The sequence below is a fragment of the Echinococcus granulosus genome, assembly GCF_000524195.1.
Source record: "Echinococcus granulosus chromosome Unknown EG_S00044, whole genome shotgun sequence".
Taxonomy (NCBI): Eukaryota; Metazoa; Platyhelminthes; class Cestoda; order Cyclophyllidea; family Taeniidae; genus Echinococcus; species Echinococcus granulosus.
In genome coordinates this window covers 461754-483437 of record NW_020170424.1, presented here as the reverse complement: position 1 = coordinate 483437, position 21684 = coordinate 461754, and the positions used below count along the sequence as shown (strand labels likewise).

At 42.2% G+C, this 21684-nt stretch overlaps 1 protein-coding gene across 1 annotated transcript; it reads right to left on the bottom strand. All coding sequences in view use genetic code 11, as the record gives it.

The window, feature by feature from the left end:
- Positions 1-302: 302 nt before the first annotated feature.
- EGR_05705 (WD repeat-containing protein) lies at positions 303-19759 on the bottom strand (the record flags this gene model as incomplete). The annotated part of the gene is made up of 19 exons (XM_024494954.1): positions 303-654; positions 1471-1555; positions 1627-1763; positions 7980-8172; positions 8939-9128; positions 10081-10158; positions 10392-10423; positions 10480-10880; positions 13527-13823; positions 14327-14409; positions 14476-14587; positions 14649-14811; positions 15377-15494; positions 15574-15886; positions 16691-16839; positions 16962-17221; positions 18891-19229; positions 19267-19549; positions 19616-19759. 19 exons carry the CDS (start codon positions 19757-19759, stop codon positions 303-305), a joined length of 3729 nt encoding a protein of 1242 aa, XP_024350650.1.
- Between the last annotated feature and the right edge of the window lie 1925 nt (positions 19760-21684).

The following is a 21684-nucleotide window of genomic DNA, read 5'->3' as shown; positions in this document are numbered from 1 at the left end:
ATTTCAGTACAGCATTTTCAAGGTAAACATTCACTATTCACAAACTTACCGTAAAAAAGCATTTCAGAGGATCAAGGTAAGATATCTACTGCCAAGGCTTACCCATATTTCTTTTTCCAAAAAAGACTGGAGTTGAAAAAAAACGTACTATAAAAGTCTATTGCGTGCGGATACCCTTAGTTCCTTTCAAGTACACCTTTTATCTGCCTGGGGACACTCAAATCTAGTTCAAAAGTGACAAGAACAGAAGCTACAGACATACACAGCAGAGCATTTATTTTCACAACCATTATCATCATCGTCTACATTTGTAGAGTGCTCGTCGCGTTGCGGACAAAGTCGACCAGAGCAATGGATCGCGAAATCTGCTCGTCGAGCACTGCATGTGAAACCCGTTTTGCCTCTAACACCGCTTCCATCAACTCCAGTGGTCGATCAGCGTCCAGATGGTCATTGTAGCAACCGGTCTCTGCTGCGACCATGTCGCCAAGGCCAAAGGAGCCACCGTCTCCATCGTCATCAAGATCAAGGTTGAAATGCTTGGTAGTGATGGTGGCAGGAGCTTTGGGGGGCCGAGCAATCAGGTCGCCGTGATAACGAAGGAGACTCTCCAGACAAGCTGTTGCGAGATCAAAGTCGAGATTTCGCCGAAACCTGGAGGTAGGGTGAAATCATTGGCTAATAGATGAGGAACTGAAGCATCCACAACTAAGGCGTATTTTAGAATAATTTGTGGAAATTCGAGACAAAAACACTAGAGGTTAAAATGTTTCCGCATGAGTTTAGGTGTCTACCAGGAAAGTGGAAGGCTCATGACGCCCAAATTTTTCCAAAGTAGAGGTTCTCCGAGAACGTAAAGACAGAATTAGGCAGCCTTTGACAACTAGAATGTTTTATATGGAAAAATAGAGTAGCTGAGCAACTCCAAAGTGAACGACCTATAGCTGAGACTTGACGATTCAGGAAACAAAACCCGGGAAGAAAATGACTAGATATTAATCAACTGAAGCCCTTGGAAATTCGCGATTGGTAGATCTTACTGGAAATACAAGAAAAAAAGAGTGGGAATTGCTACCATTCGATTAACCAGTCCTGAAGTGAGAAATCAGCGGTGGATTCAGGCTTCTAGGCGATATGAGACCGAGTAGTAAAGACAAAACCATTGCTATTGAATCGAAGACTACACTTTATCAAGGATTCCACCGCTGAAGGAATAGACGATCCCTAATCGGCCAGTCAATCGATTTGGAGCGTCGTTGATTGGTGAACGGTTGGGTTAGTGCACAAGGGGCAATTAACGCCTTGAAAGGATGGCTATTTATTTAAAATCCCGAAGTTTTAAGCTATCAGCCCATCTACCCTTTCCAATTTCTCTTATAAAATAGTATCCTGCACGTTTCGAGTTTATCCTCCGACTGATTTCCGACTGTTTAGTTGATTGCTTAGTTAAATTAAGGATTCCAGGCAAACCGACCGATACCACCATCTCCCCCTTTATCGGCTTGGAGATCAGAATCAATGTCGGCTTTGAGTTCGCAAAAGACCATATCTATCCCTATAAGAGTTGAATTATTCTCCTATTATTTATTAATAATCACTCCCAGGCATTTGACTCGAGGAATAAACGCTCGCTAATGAAACCGCTTCGTCGAAAACTGGAAGAAGAGGCATGAGCGCTTGCTAGTTGGTTGATTAATCGCTTCGGTATGTCAAAGACTTGAGAGTAGTGTATTCGCCCGCAGAGAACACACAAAGGAGGGTACCTAGAGCAACAGTGAGGAAATTTCCGCCTCAATTAATTAAGCGAATCAGGTGGTTTATCAAAAAAAAGTGGTTTAGTAAATAACAACGGTGAACCACACGAGAATGCCTAAAAACCTAAAATGAAGTAGTTAGGCGTGCCATTCTAGGAGGTTTTTTAGTTGAAAACCACTAACGGGTGAGATAGCTTCCAGCTCGCAAAAAAGGATGACAATTTAGTTGAAAAGAATAGACACAATGCTAACTCCTCATTTCCTGGCTAATTCACTTCAAAATTCGAAGACCTGTGGTTGGCGAAGATGTATGGAAAGGGGTCTAAGAAAGTGCCCCTTTACTTTCACTGCCAACGCCACGTCTCCGTGACTGGCTGATGGACTGGTTGAAGTAGAGATGAAAATACAGACGTAAATTCAGTGTATATCCCCAAGTAGAAGACCCCTCTCTCCCATCCATTTACTCAATCGGTTTAAAACCAAGACATGACTAGCGAGGACCGGTAAAACAACCTCCCCTCCACCCACAAAGTTATATAACACTGGACCTCCGATATCCCCAATCCAAACAGAGGTGCCTCATTTGCAGCTCTACTAATGAATACATATCGTTATTAAAACTGAGCCATTGTTTGGCTATGGAGACACAACAACCCAATGCCCAGTAAAACCACTCGATCACCGTTACGGCATAAACATTCCTACCGCAAGTAAGTACGAAAAACGAGATAAAGCACTAAAGTACCACAATGCCAGTAAAAAAATGCAACAGAAAGTCCACCCCGATGTCACGAGAAAATGAAAAAGAATATTTAAAGGTTTAACGAGAAGCAAACATGAGGGTCCTCCCAACCCCTCCCTTGAAGGAGAAAAAGAGCGATCTGTTTCTATGTGGGAGGGTTGGGAGTTCGGAGGTAGGTGAATCGGAATTTTGGCTGACTGCTTCCAGACTGTCGAAATTGGAGAAGAAAAATCACATATATATATATATATATATATGTATATACAGATATATATAAACCATTCAAAAGTCAACTTTTTGCCTTAATGAGTATGAAATGGCTGGTCCTCGCACGCATTGGGATTGGGTTTATATCCCTCCTGAAATTCGTAACGCCTTAGTGAAGGACAGTCTTGAAATCCTATTGTAAGAAGTTGTTGTTAGTCTCAGAGGACAATTGACCAAAACAGTCCAGACAAACTACTGCCCTAATATCACACCAATTGACATTAATTTTTTCTGGACAATTCAACAGCTGCTCCAAGAACGGAATCAAATGTAATCATCCTCTCCAGTCCAAGAACAGTCCAAACCCATGTAAACGTTCGGAGCCCGACCAATTCGTTGTCATAAACCAATAAATAACACAGCGCGCATTTGTGACTCTGGGTGGGGGGTTAAAAATCGAGATGTCACACGTATGTGACAGCGGTAGCAAATGTGTTAAATGACTACTTTCTACGGGAAATATTGCTCTCGAAATGAAATCCCACCATTGAGAGGTCATTTAAAAGAAAACATCCAGTGGACTTCAAATTCTGACGACTTGATCAACTTGAAGAGAACTAACATTAACCGTGTGCGGTGAATAAAATAATTCTAAGAACACGTTCTGATAGTTTAAATGAGGCTTCGAACAGAGGGGGTATACATAAGTTCTAAAAAAATTGAGCATATGACTCCTCTACCGATGCTTTGCTTGAGCCAGTTCGGTGTACTCCACTCAACACACTTCCAAAGACCTTTAAAGCCAGGAATCCGCCAATGGTAGAAGTGATATCCACTTCTCGGAGGGTAAGAAGTTCCGTTCTAGTAGGATAGTCTAACCTTGAAAATGACCCACGTGCCATACCAGTAGAGAGATCGGAGCTGCTGCCAACAATCAGCCCACTATAAAGCAACTCAACTGCACAAGATTTGACCCAGCCAAAAGTACACTAAGTTAGAGGCAACACAGGTGAAAATGGAAGGACAATTCTAGCCAAACAGACCTTTCGATTTTACAGGTCGACTGTAAAAGTGGATCCTATTGAGAAGGTGCTACATGCAGTGGTGAGAGGCAAGTGAGTCCCATTCCAACTACGAAAAGTCGATCAGTCCAGTCCAGACACCGTTAATTCGGATGAGATAACATCCATGCAATATCAGCCCATACAGAGAAAGTCAATTGGCCACACTTGGACATTTAAAGCGTGTAACCACCTCCAAGACACTCATATGTGTGTCAATAAAGATCCCAACATAGATGGTTCCCTTTCCAGACCACCGCCACCACAGCATTTATTTCTATGAAAATTTAGCGCACGGAAAGCCTGATCCCAGACGTGTCATCGATGTTATGAAGTTATACAAGAACTGAACCGCTCTCTACGGAGGCAGTGAACGAAATAATTCGAAAATGTTAACAATTCTGAGAGGCTAACGCCCGCTGGGTAGCATTACAGCCTTCCACACTGATGAAAAAGTGAAGCAGGCTATTTGAGGATGGTTCACCATCACAGGCAAATCCTTCTGAATTGCATCTCTTGAGGCGAGTTTAAACACTAAAATAGGCATTTAAATTTAGCAGAGGGTTAACACAGTTTCAAAGCCCTGAAACTTGTCTTTTTATTTTGCACACAGATAAAATCAGCAAAGTAAAGCGAAAGAACGGCGAAATGATGCTCTTTGATCTACGCATTAGTCTTGAAGTTGAGGTTTGCAATCAAGTCAGCAAAAAAAACGAGCGATGCACTGGTACACATTTTGCTTCTCGCACAAAACAAATGAGTATGAGCCAAAGTAAACAGATGGAGAGAGGGTGCAAAGCGTTCCTGATCAGAGTCTCAAAGGAAACTCAAACACCACACTCAATAAAAGTTGCTTGACTGAGTGCAATTGCCATTAATCTATGAGTTAGGCACTCTCAAGCTATTGCCAAATACATGTCTCAAGAGATCAAGTTAGGAAATCCGGGTCTCACATAACGGTGAGAAGGTTAGTGTTTTGATACCTCGTTTGCTTTACTTGATTGTTATTATTAACCACAGTAAAGCTAACGTCTACCAAAATACCAGCAATATGTGGAAATGTAACCACCCTGCACCTTTTGGGGTCGGCTCCCAGTCAGGTAGGAGCACGCTGTGCCCCTCAGCTTACCCACTCCCAACAGCAAATCAAGTCATCCATATTGAAGCCTTTCGTCATCGATTGCTCGGATGGAATCTCGATGGTGTCCAATGCGTACACCAAACCTGTTTACAAAAATTATTCGAGAACATGACACTAAAAGCTAACGATGGAAAATAGGCTAGGAATATCACTGAGGTAACTTCATTATAATAAAAGTAGATCTAACAGTCATATTCAACCCCTAAGCCACTCATCTGCTTTCGCGACTTTGTTTGACCTTTCCTTCTTTACGCTTCATGATCGCGGCCACAGCTATTTGGACCCCAGGAATGCTGCACATGCAAATTTTAGAACTTTGTAATTCCTAGGAGAGGTAAGTTAATTCCACTGCTAGGCGCGCCTTCCAAAGGGGAGGAATTTACGCTCCAATACTCACAGGGAGACATAACCCTACCCCCACCCATAATGCCCAGCGTAGGACAAACCACTATTCCCTTTTCCATTCAACTCGCAAGGAGGTTTTACTTTCATCCCAACCACAAGGTAAAAAACTCTGCACTACCTTTCAAGGTCACCTATTCTGTGAGGCAAAAGCAACTGCATAGCATACCAAGAAAGCAATTTCCTCTATCCAAATTTACCCCTTTTAACAGCTTGAAGTACCAAAAATTTAAAAAAGTACTTCTACTTATCGACTGTACAGGAATAAAACATGCTTTGCACATCAGGCCACGGTTCGCAGAGGTTATGTTGCATATGCATAGGAGGGATCCAGGCGTCCCCTCTTAATAAGTGAACGAAATTGCCCATCCGTAAAGTGTTTCATTGTCATAAAACGACTCCGTTTTATGCAAAAAGGCATAAGGCTGATCATTTCCTTGATAAAAAAGCAAAAAATTTTATGAAGCTATATTTCACGGAAAAAAATGATAACATCAAAGTTGGCCCGGCATTGGTCAACACTGGAAACCTTGAACAAACGGAATTTTGAAGGTGGCGACATAAAATGAATACGATTCAACAGTTTCATAAACCAGCAAACCATAAACACGAAAGGGCAAATTTGCGGCGTGACTGCCTCAAAAACGATAGATAAGTTTCTTTCCACCCGATGATCTTATCCAAGCTCTCAAAAGCCCGAAAGATTTTACACTAAATCTACTTTTAATGCGAAAAAAAGGTTATATAAGTAGGGGACGCTAGTATTTCATTGGAAAAAAGATTAGTAATTAAGGCAACAACTTTCGTGCAAGATTTGGAATTAGGACAACCATGGCCATGCAGTCTGCCCGTCCGTCCGTACATCCACCTATCGGCCGAACGAGATGACATTTTTGCATCTCAATAAGCGCCAGAACCACGAAAAGTTGTTAAGGTATTCCGAACTAACAATTTAGCAATACGGGAAGGTAAATCGTTTATAAAGGTTTATTTCAAATTGTGGTTTGCTTTGGAACGACATAGAAGCGACATGCGATTTGTCATCAGATCATACGAAGCCGTCAGCAATTTATTGAAAAAAAAGGTACATATCCTTGATAATTCCTGTGATATTCAGGCGGTGCGGAACCCCTAAAGGGGAGTGTGTGAAGAAGATCAAGGCTGTGACTTGAGAGCTTAGTTGCCCAGACATCGTCCCGGGGAGTGGCAAATCTTGCGCCAGGCTGAAAGAGTTGCCGGTTCGCCACAGAGAAGTGGCCATACGGCACATTTAGACAGGACAAATCACTACCCTCCCCCTTCCCTATCAATTTCGCCGGTAAAACCTTCAAATGAATTCTGATCAACGCTGTACATAGAAGGGAGTTACGGAAGCAGAAAAAGAGACAAAAATGTCAACACAAGTCCCGGTGGACTGAAGGTGACAGAAAAGGCGAATCTCAAAGAGGTTGATTTTATCAAAGAAGAAGAGAAACAAACGAGGCCGACTACTTTGTAGGAGAAAACATTAAGTGAGCATTGCTTAGCTAGAAACGTCAATTTTATGGCGCTGTCTCTTCAGTATAGGCGCGGCACCGGTTAAGCCGGTGAAACCTCGAAATGTCCTCAATTTCATTGGAATGAATGTAAAATCTTAGTCTACAACTATACACATTTGAATCTGATTTGGCGTATATCCCAAATTGGCATAGAATCAAATAGAATTGGTCGTAGGAAAGGAGACAGGGCAGCGGTAATGATAGGCTAAGGCTTCGACAAAAGTGGCTGCCATTTGAGTGGAACAGAAAGGAACAATTCTGAAGAACAATGTAAAGGAATGAGCAGAAAACAGCTCAAAACAAAGGCCATTAAGAGACGGATTACTGCACTTGTTGAAGTGAATTTTGGGCTCCGACCACGCAAATGAAGTGAACAAGTGACATTTGCCGCTTTGACGACCTGCCATGTGCGTTAAATTGGGTATGCAAAAGGTATACATGGCTTGTTTAGTGAAAAAAACAGGCTGGAAAAAACGGAGCAAAGAACGAAAAAGGAAGAATTAGTGACTGATAGGGAGGCAATTTCACAGCAAAATTACAAACAAGAAATGTCCTTTTATTAAGTCATCTAAAGGGCGGGAAAGGGCAAACCACCGCGACTGCTCCTTAGCCTTCGCTATCCCCAAGGGCCACATAGACAATCACCCAATGGAACCGTAGCTTAGAATTTGCAAACACTGCTAAGACAGCAACAGCAAATATTTAGTCCTCATGGACAAAGTGGAAGTAAATTTACTCCCGAATTTTACACCACTTTGTACCCTGGTGGTTGAAAGGCTGCAGGAGAAAAGCGAGTCAGGGAATATGCGAGCCTCCAAAGGCTAGATATGTATAAAAACTGCTTTAACATCAGGTAATTTATAACAAAAAGCGCTTAATTTTGCCTAATTTGGTGACAAAGTTCTGCAAAAACTTATGCTTACCATTAATATTTTACTAGTCCTGCTTTATCATAGAGGCAGGACGCACTGAAGCAAAGCCAAACTGGCTTCAAGCGAAAAAGGGTACAATTTTAATTTTCTGTGAGCATAGGCAGTCAAAACCCAACTGAGGAAAGCGATGCGACAAAACTCTGAGTTACTGGATGGGCAAAATATTGAACTTCGCCAAGGTGTAATTTTAAAGATGTTCTACCTGTTGAGAAGGAGGCGGAGAAAGGCGGAGAGACGAGCGTAGGGATTGGCGGAAAGCGGAAAATGCTCACCATCACCACGATCTATTGCGGCGAAGGCCTCCATCAACTCCTCCCTGGAAGGAGCCAGAAGACGCACCTCGGCATCCAACGCTGATGGTGTGAGACGTCGCAGACGCGACATTACCTCGTCGCCTTTGAAAGGGAGCGGAATAAGCAGAAGAAGGCATTAGGATGGGGAAATTAGCTCCTTTTGTGATATACAAGGAAGCGTTTTAATGCACGGTAAATTTTATTTTGTTTCAATGACACCAAAACTGACCAATTCGACTGCTGTAGCAAAATTTGAAGGAAATGTAACCATCATCATAGGAGGAACGTATTCATGGAAAAATAAATTTTTTTCCTCAAGAATTACAACGGGGCAATTTAGACGCCTTATAGTACTTCAAAACGAAATATTATAAGGGAAAACCCGAAGGGCTGACAGTTCAACTATCAGAAAACAGGGAGATCAGGGGCCACCTAAGCACCGCAATTTAGGGGTATAACATGAAACCAGTAAAACCATGTTAGACAAAACAAATTAAATTAAAAAAGAGAAAGGAAATTCCTTAATCAATAGGAACACAAATTACTTAATTTTCAAATAGCATTTCAAAAATTGTGAGTCGTATGTTTGATACTGCCCTCGACTGTACAAAAGTGGAAAAAGAAGGGTGAGTCGAGGTATCTCAAAGTCCGGTATACGTTAGTACCTTGCCACCCAAAGCTTGTGGGGGGAGAGTGAAAGGAGAAAAACAAATCGTGAAGGTGAACCTTAAAATTATGTCGTGAGACAGTGAGAAGGTGTCAGTATTTCTGTTGGTGTATTTTTAACACTTTGTACACGTCATTGGAGTTAAAGGGGAGGGAGAGAACTACTGGCCTTGGAATGAAACGTGATAGATGTTTCAGTTACTTTTATCCGCCTTCTTTGCCCTATATATCAAATCAGACGGTCCCACAATGTCGTCAGGGCTGGTGTCCAGGGAGCCAAACTGGTAGCAGAGTTGTGGAACATGCCCGAATTCCGTTACGTCGTCGTGATGAACACGACCCCGTCCAAGGGTGAGATCCAAACGGATTTGACGCTTGTGGCGCAAAAAGTGCTTGGTATGGATAGTCGAATTGGATTATGGAAATCACACCACTTTTGGCAACCATTTCAACTTCAAGCGATGGAGCATAGCAAGTAATGGATGAGAACCCGAAATAAACCCGTCCAAGTCGTCCACAAAAGAACTCCTTACAACTTCGACATGGAACGACATCCATGTCGACATAGCAGAATTTGAACAACAATGAACCCAAAAAATAAAGTCAGGAAGAAGCTTCAAGAAAGCAAATTAGCTAAATTCTCCATCGAAATCGATGAAATGCATCACCGTCTTCAGGGTTGGAAGCCATTTCAAGGTGAAAAGACCCTCATATGATCTTCATTTCTGCTTTCCATGTAATTTGAAGTTGTTTAACCACGGTTCTGAATGCCGTTGCGGAATGAAAACCGACACTGAGAGTCGAGGATAATGCTCGAAACAAAACAGAGCCTATGGAAACAGAACGACAGGCATTTTTGTGAGTATACACGATTACGCCGGCCCTTTTTATAACCCACCAGTGGCATAGAATTCTGTCCTACAAAGATGGCCTCTTCGATAGCGTGGAAGCGCGACGTGCGACCAGGGGGAGTCATAACCCAAGATTTGTACGCTCATATTTTAAATAGCATATAAACGATGGGGTGGGAAGAGATTTTTCACCCTAATCTGATTGAAAAAAGTGCGCACTTGCGGCGATGAGAGACCTCTGAAGACAACTACAAACTGCCCCACCTCGAATGTAGACTCTATTGTTTAGTTCTAACCGCTAGAGCTCAACAAAAAATCCCCTAAATTCTGAGCCAAATGGTAACATCGTAGTTGACCCAAGTGAATTTAGCAATATTTTGATGAAAGCCTTGTAACTTTGGACGAGTGCTCAACAATTAAACACATTCGAAATTGACCAAGACGCAGAATCAAACAATGGAGTCCGCTGCCACGTGACTCCTGTGTTTTGTACCTCCGCGACTTCGGCCGTCCACAGTAGTTTGATGGCAGCCAACTGAGTCCTTGAAGACTTTCTTGAAGCATCATCATCCTTCATAAAAGACAAAAGGTTGGACGAGCATATTCCAACGTGCTAATACCGCATAGCATCCGAATTACCCTCCGAACACAGTATAAGGTATGAGTAACCAAATCAAATTGCTAGAGAACTGTTCAACTTAATGAAAGTTTTTTTGCTATGAAATAGACGAATTTCCCATTGAAATTTGCCATTTCACATCCAAGTGTTCCAAGAACATCCAACTCTTCTTAACAAATAAGTACCAGAGCGGACGAAGCGTCACAATCCTCCATTACTAATGAAGTGCTATAAAGGTTATAAATTTGGATGTAGTGACAAAAATCAACTCACACGTCTCATTATTCAACGGATCCTTCAAACTGCCATCTCCTAAAAGGGAATTCAGAACACCGCTTCCGAGATTCAGCACCAGCTCCTCAACCGCCATCTCGCGCCGTCGTTTTTTATGTTTTCTGGAACCAGCATCAGCCTCCACAACTTTTTTAGGCTCTTCTGAAACTAACTTCTCCTCCTCTTCGTCATCCAGCCATACCATTCCAGTGGTAGTTTCGATGGCTGGCAGGAAGAAGGGGAGTTGAGGAGGTCCCATTTCGTCTGTGACTTTCATCGCCTCCGCGTTGCGTTTCTTAATGGCATCTAATTGAAGAAATGCCGCGAAGAAAGACGGTGGCAGGCCAGAGAGGGTCGCCATCTTATCCTGTAGCTGGTCCAGGGAAAGATACATTGGGGGACTACAGAGAAAGAGGTGATAAATGATAAGCAGGAGGTCAAGCTTATTTTATAATATCCGGAGAAGACACGGTAGCATAGTACGTGCCGAACAGAAATGGTTACGAAAAGCTGATTCTGGAGATGAATTACTCAACGAAAAATGCATCACGTTCGATACGATCCCGTCCTCTCAGTAATGGAAAGACAGGTATCAGTGTTGACGAGCCATTCCGGATGAATTTGTCAAGAACAAAAATCTGTAACTACTAAGGTAAATAGTGAAAGAATAAGTCGTGGTGGAAGCTACACAACCGGCTCTCACCCACATGCTTTAACATATGGCAGAAAATAGGCCTCTGAGACTACAAATTCGCTATTATTTGCCTCTTTTATGCGGGTTATAAAGTCGAGATGTGCATTTCAGATTACTTGCGGACTGAACAATACGTGATAAGAAGTGATTATACCCAAAAGACCACGGCAAGTAAAACATTTGAGCTGAAACCGATGCGAAAAAAAAGTGTCAGAGACGCCAACAGATGATGTGGCTAACTAGAGGGCTGTTGAACGCATGCATAGAAAGCAGGCTCCTGCTTTGAAGGAGAATTCGCGATCCCGTCAGGCAGCTCTATCCTGAGCGCAGACGAATCTGATTCCATGTGGGAGATCTGAGCTGAACTGAGACCACAATAGTAGGCATTTTTCTATTTAGGAATTTAATAATTGTTTAATTTGAAGGTGGGGGATGTAGCGCAAAGGGCTGAACTGATGGAAAAAAAGGAAACTACTACATTAAGAAACTGGGACTTATTCGTTAATCTTCTTGTTTATCAAAATAGTCTATCACCTCCAGAAGTAAGTGCCATTCCATTCTGGCAACCGTGTAAAGGAGGTGGAGGGAACACTAAACAAACTACATGGCGTGATCCAGTTTGCCCAGGGTTCTCTAATCTATGCAATGAGGGGCATTTAAAGTACCAATTTACTACATTTTCCGTTTGTATGGACTTGAATCTAGCACCATATCTACTTGAACGTCATCACATCCTCGGCTGATAATAAAAGTGGTAGGAGAAAAGTGGACATTAATGACAACGTTTGTTACCAGAGCGGTCAAATTTCCCCAGAAACACTAGTACCAGGGCAAATCCAGTCGGTGGCAGTGGAACTAACTCAAAAAGTATGAAATATGAAGTTACCCTAACTGAGGATTCAAAAAACGAAGACAGCAACAGACACTGTGAGACTGCTTGATCTCAACGACATGTGTGACACTTCAATTGAGATCACAAAAAGAGGATCACCTTTCCAGTCAAACGTGCAATGGCGCCACAAAATGCATCAAATGGATGAGAGGGGAATTGTCTGTGATCAATCACCGCCCACATGACCTTAATGCCCACAACATCAATAAGGATATCATTTGCTTGCCTCTGTGTCCAGTTTAAAAACGAGTCACAGAAATTCTAAGAAGAAAACAATTACTATCAACAGCAGCTCGCCTGGCAAACAAGTCCAAGGCAGCAAATCGATGGACTTCTTCGAAATGAGCCAATCGCTCGCACAATTATTCTTAAGGCTGAAAAACGCTCAAAAACTTGCGACGAGAAAAACGGTGTTAGCGGAATTCAACAGCCACGAATCTCTGACTTCTGTACAGAGTAACCGGCAAGGGGATGAACAACACGAAATGGCAAGCTAGTTGTCAAAGGAGGTGTGGACACGCACATTCATTTCGAACTCGAATAGCTAGCTACTCAATCAGTCCGTGGCTCCATCAGGCGGCTGGGCGAAAAACTGACATGCCTCCACACCAAGTATATTACCACAATCCTGAATCCATTTATAAAGCAAAAAAGTGTCATGAAATGACGAATTTCACATCGAGTGATTCAGCAATGAAGAAGCCGTAAGAACCCATAAGGCCTTACCTTCTACACTAAAGGAACCAAAATTTTGCCAATGATAATATCAATTCTAGTCTCACTAGTTCACGAGGGCAAAGCACATGCTGTGGGTAGTTAGATCAACGAAAATTCAACAGGACTATTGAAATCCACATCGACATCAATACTGAGTTCGCCATAATGACAACGATGAAGTATATTCAAAGGAATCAGAATCGTGACGCGATGCCTCCCCACAAGGAATAACTTAGCAGGTGGCTTGGAAGCACTTAAATTACAAGGAAGTGGGAAGGATAGTTGAAATAAGAATCCAACTCCATAAAACTGTTCTGTCTAGTGTATTAAACGGTTTCATTTTTGGGAAAACTTTCCTACAGAAAGCGATGCACACACGGAATCCACCTACTGTGAAGCACTATTTAGCCTTAAGCAAATGGTCCTCCACACTATGATAAGTGGATCCATCAAAACTGACGCGACGCATTCAAAAGCCCTTTCGGTGTTTTTTTAATGCACCTGGTTGACATTACTGTGATGTCCGGCCCGGAAGACCGGCTAAGGGGAGCCCTGAGGGCAGCGCTTAAAAGAATATCCAATGGTGAGTGTTTTACTTGCACAGGGTTCCCGTCTCCATCTAATATAATAGTCATTTACCTTTTCTGTAAAGCCACTCGCCAAATCGTGTCTTTTATCAAGGAACTCAAGTGCTGTTATTCTACAGGAACAAGGGCCACTCGATCAATAAGTGATCAAACTCACCAGGTATCCTTCTCGTTCTTCTCCTCATCGACATCCATCTTCTCCACGTCACCCTCCTCCCCTTCAACGAAATCCCGCTTCGCTGAGAGTCCCTCGGTTGGCAGTTCAGTGAAATCAGCGGTATCTGGAGGCGTGTAATCCTCGGGTAGGGGTTTGAGGTGCAGACGTTGGTAGGTTGCCCGATTGTCCCATAGATAGATGCCGAGACAGGCGGTGTGGGTGGTCGCAAGGAGATCGTCGGCTGGGGAGAAGGCCACGCTGGTAGCGGGCCGCCGTACGCGGAAACAGTCGACCAATCTGTGATCAGTGGTGGGAATAAGGACTATGTTTACAAACTCAGGTATAAGAAAAGGATGCCGTTTAAAACGGCGAAGTAGCAGTTTACTCCACAGTCTCAAAGTAGACGGCATCTCAACTACTTATAGGGCGCTCGATTAACGTCGCTTAACGGTGACCTCGTGATTATTTTGTGTGGGATTTGTAGTCAATTCATCTATCCAGTTGGCCATTACAACTTTACAGATCTATTATTTCCTAAATAGTAGTTTATGTAAATGTTAAACAAAAAACTACCGAGGCCTTTGATTAGACTATTTTAAATTGAGAAAGAGAAGCCTAGCAAATAAATAGACCGGAATGTGCGGTATTTTAATGTTTCGCATAACCATATATGCAGCTACCCTGACATCTAAGCTATTTGACCCTCGGTTTCGTACCCACTTTGGAATGACGCAGGCCAAAGATATCACTTCAATTATTTGTTATAAGGCCCCGAGAATAATAAGTGGAGCAAAACGCACTTGCAGTCGACAACATCCCAAGTTTTGATGAGTGGGTCGCCACGATGTGTAGTCACCATCATAGTTCCATCAGATGACAATGCCTAAAGCAGATAGGCATTGATCAACCAACCGCAATAATTGTTACTTAAAAGTGGAAGTGGACTCACCAAATCATTGCAGGGATGTGTCACCGAGTTGGGGAAACGACGAAAAATTTGCCGATTCACTGCATTGATTAGCACCACCTCACCGGTTGAGAGAGCGAGCGCCAGAGCATCACTAGAATCGGGAATAAATGGAGTTTTGAACGCCATTAAAACGTCTCAATATTGTGCTGTACCTTTCATCGTGAAATTTTGCAAATCTTGGCGGCGAGGTGAGAGGTAGGCTGTCGATAAGCTTGCCAGTGGAGAAATACCAGAATTTCACCTCAGCAGACCCCACTGTGATAAGCACCCGATTGACGTTGGTCACATGGACTCCGATAACACCAGATTCGTGAGCTATAAGTGTGAAGAAAAAGTGAAAGACAGTCAAGTTTGGACCAAAAAAGTATGAAATCCTGATCACCAATGCTTCGGATGAGTCTTTTAGTTTGGAATAATTTTCGTAAAAATCGCGGTAAAGAGATGCCTTGTAGGATCAGAGGACGAATGGAGCCTTTTTACGAGGCGATGTGGCTAGCCAATGAACCAGCACCACACACACACAGCATAGCATATAGGCAGGTAGTTTGAGAGTGAAAAATTTCCCTCTATCAAGCAATCTCAATCTTGAAAAACGAGTTGAATCTAACTGGTCGGCAAAAATAAGTTTCCGTAACGAAGGCAATTTGACTAATTGATGCCCGACCATTTGTCATTGAAGATGATAGGAAACATAACAAACTGCTGGCTATTCGACGATCCGTTTCCATTTCTCCACAAGAAAAACAAAGCAAACTCGAGGGCAATTTGACCTGGGGCATAAAACGGCTCATTCCTAACTATCTAGGTCTAAAGAAATCTACTCTAAGTTAGGATTTGGAAAAAAGTTAAAAGGGTTGATTCACTGGCGTTTAAAATTTACCTTTTCCATCATTCCCGAATTCACCGTACTCTAATCCAGACTGTATGTTGAATTTGACCACATCACCACTGGAATAGCCAATTACCACGAAGTGTCCACATCGTGTCATGCAGAGGCACTGAAGGTGGTCAAACATCATCGAAAATAGCTCATTTACTCATTATCCACCAGTAGCAATACAGAGACTTCCAACTTACAGTAGCTGTAGTATACCTATGCACGCGCAAAGCCTCGCCCCCTTTGCCGTGGAAACGCTTAGGATCCAGCCAATGGCGCCCACGGGTAGCCTTGACAAAGTTCCAGGTGGACACCTGGCGACGGTCGGTGTGGGCAACGGCAATGGAGTCCCAGTCGTTAGCACGACCTGGGGATAGAGCGATTGCGGATGGGCCAGGTAGGAGGTAGGGTAGCCGTTGGGCAACAGAAGTTAATCTCTTTGCTGAAGGCATAGAAGGGGAGTAGGCGCGACCCAGACTCCGATCATAACGTTCATTATAGGTAGAGAAAATCCTACAGGAATGAATAACAGAACAGTGCCGTCTTTGCATCTGTATCTACCCAGGTATTTTCTGTCTCTCATTATTGGTGGAGCGGATTCAACTCACGCCACCTATCCCCACTAATCCCCAAGTCCCTTTCAAATATGTTTTTTGCAAATTCTTCGAGGTTAGCTTGGATGTGGCATTGTCGGTAGTGTCAGCAAGACCAATGTAAAGGGACAAGGTCACCTTCATTGACTGAATACAACACCAGGAAAACATAAAAGGCATCTCATTTAGATGCCTAAATCCACAGAGATTCATGACGGAAGCACCACGAGAAGAGTGGCAAACTCTACCAAATAACCGACAATGGAAATAAAATTTGCACGAATTAAAATCGTCACTAGAGAGCTGCTTACAAGGCAGGGATGAGACATTCGTCCAATGTTCCGCACAATGAAAGGGCTCGTTGTAGAACACCGTCTAGCCTTCAGCACCACTTCCCAAATTAATCCCACCCCAATGGAGTTCGCATGACAGAGGGTGCGATATCTCAGGAATGAGAAGCTTTCTAGCCAAGATAAAAATTTACCTCATCACCCGCGTTCTCCGTCACTTTAATGCTACTGAGAGCCTACAAATAGGAGTTCAGAAGACGGTCCCTCATGACTCAACTACTACACTGGCGGCAAAGACTTGTGTACTTGTGTCGCTTTCCAACTGATATTTCTTGCAACATTTTCAGGGGTGATTTGGACACCACTGAGGAACGAGAACACCAAGCGTATCTGGCAAAAAGCGCTGCCCATAATACACAAGTGGATGAATTTACCGCAACTGAGAATCGGGTCCGCCGGAGACTAGAAGGCTGCCACCAGCTGAACCACCCGTCCAAAAAACTATTTTATTCGGCGGAAGAAAGTGACCACTTCTGATGTGTTTGGTGCATGGCAGGCTGTCTGGGCGGTCGAAGAATGACACCTATATGTAAAAATCAAAATTATCAATTCCATAAGGGATAAGTAGCTCGGATGTAAACAGTGCCATTGCAAAAAATAATCCAGAAATACTTCGATGGCGAGGTGTTTCGGTTTTATGCTCACTTTGACACAATTGTCAGCACCACTGGAAACCAGAGAACCTGCAGCTTCTCCCGAAGGTATGCAAAACAGGTGGATGACGCGTGCCAAATGGAATTCATCCGCCTGATTGACCGCACGACAGGTTCCACCGCTCTCCAGCTCCCACATGGAAAGTTGGCCAGATTCAGAACCGGCAAGAAGGTAAATGGAAGCGTTCGGTTCGATTAAATTCTCAATTCCTGCGCAGCGCAGAGCTTCAGAAGCGCCCAACCCGGCACTGTCTGTAGTTGCAAAAACATTGCTATTTGCAAGTAGTATAAGTAGGAGAAGCTTTACTAAAATGCACTGGTACTAATTGATTGGGGAACCGTCTCAAAAGAAAATTATTCCTATCTCTGTTTGTAGAATAGGCCTGCATAGGTACAAAGTCACCATTTACCCAGGTAAAGGAGAGTGCACAGGCCTATCATCGACTAGAAGGGAGTGCCGCTATGGTAAATAGACAAACTCTAGCTTTAAAATGGTATCCGAGTAATGATAACTCCATGCAATGTGAAGCAAGAGTCTTATGTACCTAATATTTCATCGAGAAAATACTTGGAACTAAATGTAAAGTTAAGTACGCTTCTCGGCTTGTGTCAGCTTTAGCAAGATTCACCTAGCCTTTATCAAACAATGCAATAGTGATAAAAACGGTGGTTTAGAACCTTAGCAAACAAGAATAAAACTTATCAAAGCACAATATGTAAAGCTAAAACATAATAAAATGAATTTTAGGATTCGCCATATTGAATTTGGTTAACTTCAATGAAGTACTTAGAGACAATTAAAAGTGTTAAGTCTGACAAGGTCCAACTTTAAGCGTCACTTGGGTTTACCTCCCCTGACCACTAGGAAAGGGGAAGCGTTGGGTATTTACCTTGGGCAACGCTTGGTTTAGACAATGTTAGTGAAATAACGTCATAATGTTAAAAGTAGACGAGATTATCTTCTCTACACCATCGTCAACAAAAAACAGGCTACTTTACAGGGGGATTTCTAGGGTGAACTCGGTTCAGAGCAGACGCCCACTTATGATATCGAGGAATGAAGTGCCTCACGTAGAGCTGACCACAAATGAGTGAACACAGTACAGGCTTCGACAAATTTAAAATGTCCGTTTTAATGAACCTGGACGTTAAAATGACGTCTTTCAGTTAGTCCTACCGGCTAGCTTATAGAACTCTAAAACATAGATACAATCCTTTCAAAAGTAGAGATAAATCAGGCAGGGAATCAATCACGAAACATCTGTCTTGAGCGTAGTAGAAGATGAATGCACGTGAATGCCTTCCTAGTCAACAAAAAACCTGTCATCGTGAATTAAAACAAATGATAAAGGTCGAAAAACAAGTTTTCTAAGTGAGAGGAAACCTTAATACAGCAATGTACTGGAAACTATTTATCCAATCTCCGAAATGATAAACCAAAGCGGTCGGAATCTAAAGTTATTAGCAGTTCAGCAGTCCTAAGCAGTGTGGAAATCCAAAGAGATCAAATACACTAAATATCTAACGTTTGGTAGATAGTTAATCAAGACAGTACACAAGTCAGAGTTTTGTGTGTGAAGTTCCGTTCTATGGACCTTTTGGGTCGTAAAAATTGGTCGAATACCATGTAAGGGACCTGAGCTGAGGCCGAGGTGGCAGATAATAATGAATTGAGATGAAAACAGCCACAACCGCTACTATCACAACGAAACGCAGTCTAGACTTACCCTCAATAGTAAGAATAGAACTCATAAAACTAAAAACAGAGCTTCCACAACGAGGAATTCCGATCAAAAAATGAATGCCGTAAACGGATTCCATCTATCGACACTAATTAATATAAACTTCAAAGTAAGTCAAACCGATTGTGATGTATGAAAGACAATACCATGCTGTAAGAAAGCGCAAAGACAAATGTAACTTCTAGGAAAAATCTTGCCTGATCGGAACTCGATGGTAGTAATAGCTCCCCCGTCCTGGCCAACGGTGATTAAAGTCATGTCATAACGGAGGTTGTGCAGGACAATCTGTCCATTTCCCAGTCCAATAGCGCAAACATCGAAAGAAGGTGCCTGTACTAGACAGGTAACAGACGAATCAAAGCCTCTGAACCAGTAAATCGGTTTCTTTGCAAGAGTCTTCCACAAATGAAGAGGACCCTGCGAACTACCAAGCAATAGTTTATCACCGTAACCAGTGGGATGACACATCGAAGAGATCTCAAAGGCATTCTCAGGAAAGCTAGTTTGTGTAACACTTTCTAGAGGGGAAAAATTCAGTCTACAATATATTATTACCTCTCGTTTTTAGGTTCCACACGATGAAGAGACCAGACTCATCGTAAGAGGCCAAATAACTGTCCCAAAAGGCAAGAATCCTTCGGATGGGAGCTGTGTGACCCTCCAATTTAAAAAAAATATGACGAAGACCACGAAACGCGTAGATGACATTCCCGGATGACGCGTAGACGTATGAACGATCGGATGTAAAAGAGGTTATATCGGCTGGTAAACAGTCACCTTCAAAAAATGGCAAGGAAAAAGGAAACTTACTTATTCCAACGAATCTAAGATTTGGTAGCTGAAGATATTAAACCATCGTTACAAGCAAGTCGAATCAAGTGATAATTATTAAATGAGCATGTACCTGATAGACGTTAAAGCGTTCTCCGACTGGAACCAGCACATTATATTCCTTAGAATGTGGTTTGTATTTTACAACAAATGGGATATCTGAGGAGATAAGACCAAGTGCCCTATAGGGACGAAATATTACAGACGACGAAGTCATGCCGCACAAACGTCCTTAGGTATTGGTAAACTGCGCTGGTGACTTCTAGCATCTGATTGGTTAAAACACTTATCTACAAATTAAAACAAAGCAGAGGATATAACTTTTGCTCAGTGTCTATGAGTTAAGTAATGCACTGTTGTAGCTTTAAACTGCCTGACTTATATTTAGCTATTAAAATTTTAATTTCGATTTAATTGTTTTCCAGGCTTTGTCAAATAAAACGGCAAGAAGTAAAGTGAGGGCAAGTATGCAAGTTGGTATTTTGCAACCAAGGATAGTATGTACATATTTTAGTAAAAAGCTATCAGTTTTGTAGAAATTCAACTAGAAAAATGATTTGTCATATTAAAGCTTCATAACAACTATTCTACTTGTAGCTCGTCTCATTTAAAGGTAACATTAGAGGCCTTAGGTGTTTTAACTGAAGCATTCGTAAATTTTGTCAAAATAAGATAACAGAGTTGTTAAAAGGAGGCATTGATTAGTTGAAGGCAATCCAAGTGGAATACTCGATAAAATAAGTACTGTGTTATAACATAGTCTTCTTCTCTTTAGCGGCGTCTCTAGCACCTCCTCCGGTCATGCATCTTCCTTGACCATATTTTCGTTTGAACTGCAGAAAGATAGCCTTATATCGGAGGGCTAATATTGCATGGCGATTTTAGTACAGGCTGTGGGTCTCATTGTGAACTCTGATTATCGCCGACTCTGCAGTGTTAATTATCCCGGTAAAACGCCTGTCAGTAAAGCATCTCTAGATACTAGACTTTGTTCTCCAGAGGCCATGTCCAGTGTGTCATCAGCGCCCCCCATTGAAGCTAATTCAAAGGCAACATTCAGGTTCAGACCACCATGCCGTCAGGCCTGGATGTCAATAGTACCGTTCAAGAAAACATATTAATGCTTTCGTTAGGTAAAATATGATTTGAGATAACTAGACCTCGATTCACTACTATTTGCTATCTATAACCCCAAATCGAGGGATTTTCAAAAGAGGGACTCACATTTTTCAACTCTTCCGCAGTGATTTTCCCTCATCAGCACCAAATATCATCCCCATGAAGCAGGACAAATAAACCATGGCAATTCTTTACTTGGATCAGCTCTGTCTATAAATTTTACTTATGTAACTTACCTAATAATCGTTAAAAGCATATGTGGAACAGGTAGTATAGAAATTTTTTGCTGAGGCTTAGAAATGCCGGGAAACTATACGTACTCCTGAAGGAAGTACGAACAGCCAAGACTCATCGACTGGCTAAAATAAACTCTCAACGTAAATTGAGGGTTATTTTGCTTAACCTAAAACATTCAAAAATGGGGAGTTTTTGGCGCTTACATTATTATCCATATTTCAATCACTTTACTATGTTCCTTCAAACGCAAAAAGTGGATGGGGATCTACCATTAATTTTATTCCCACTTAGCATCTGCCCTTTGATAAGTCTAAGATACTTATACTAGAATATTAGGAAATACAAGCAAGTGACCTGCCATTCCTTTAGCTTAATTTGCAGACTTAAGGAAGTTATCCCCACAGTTCGACAGGCATTGCTAGTGGTGTATTGCCCTAACATAAAGAAAGGCAATATACCACTGTCATTTTTTAAAGAATCCAAGCTCGCTTCTATTTGGATTTTTTGGCTCTTTTTTTGCATCTTTTATAGGCCCCAAGGTCACGCTCTACTTATGTGAAGAATTCCGTGTTTTGATTAGCGGTACTAGCCTGTGTTTGGTCACCTAGTCATGGAAGTAAATATTTGATGGTTTTCTTTTACTCCTCTTAACAAGCACCTAACAGTGTTCCAAAATTGCCAGCCGAATTCGTTGGTATACTGAAGTAAATGTTTATGAATAACTTGTCCAGGCAAAGGATGAGTCTCTTAGCATAAAATTAATAAATTGTTCATCAGCTCTTTCCG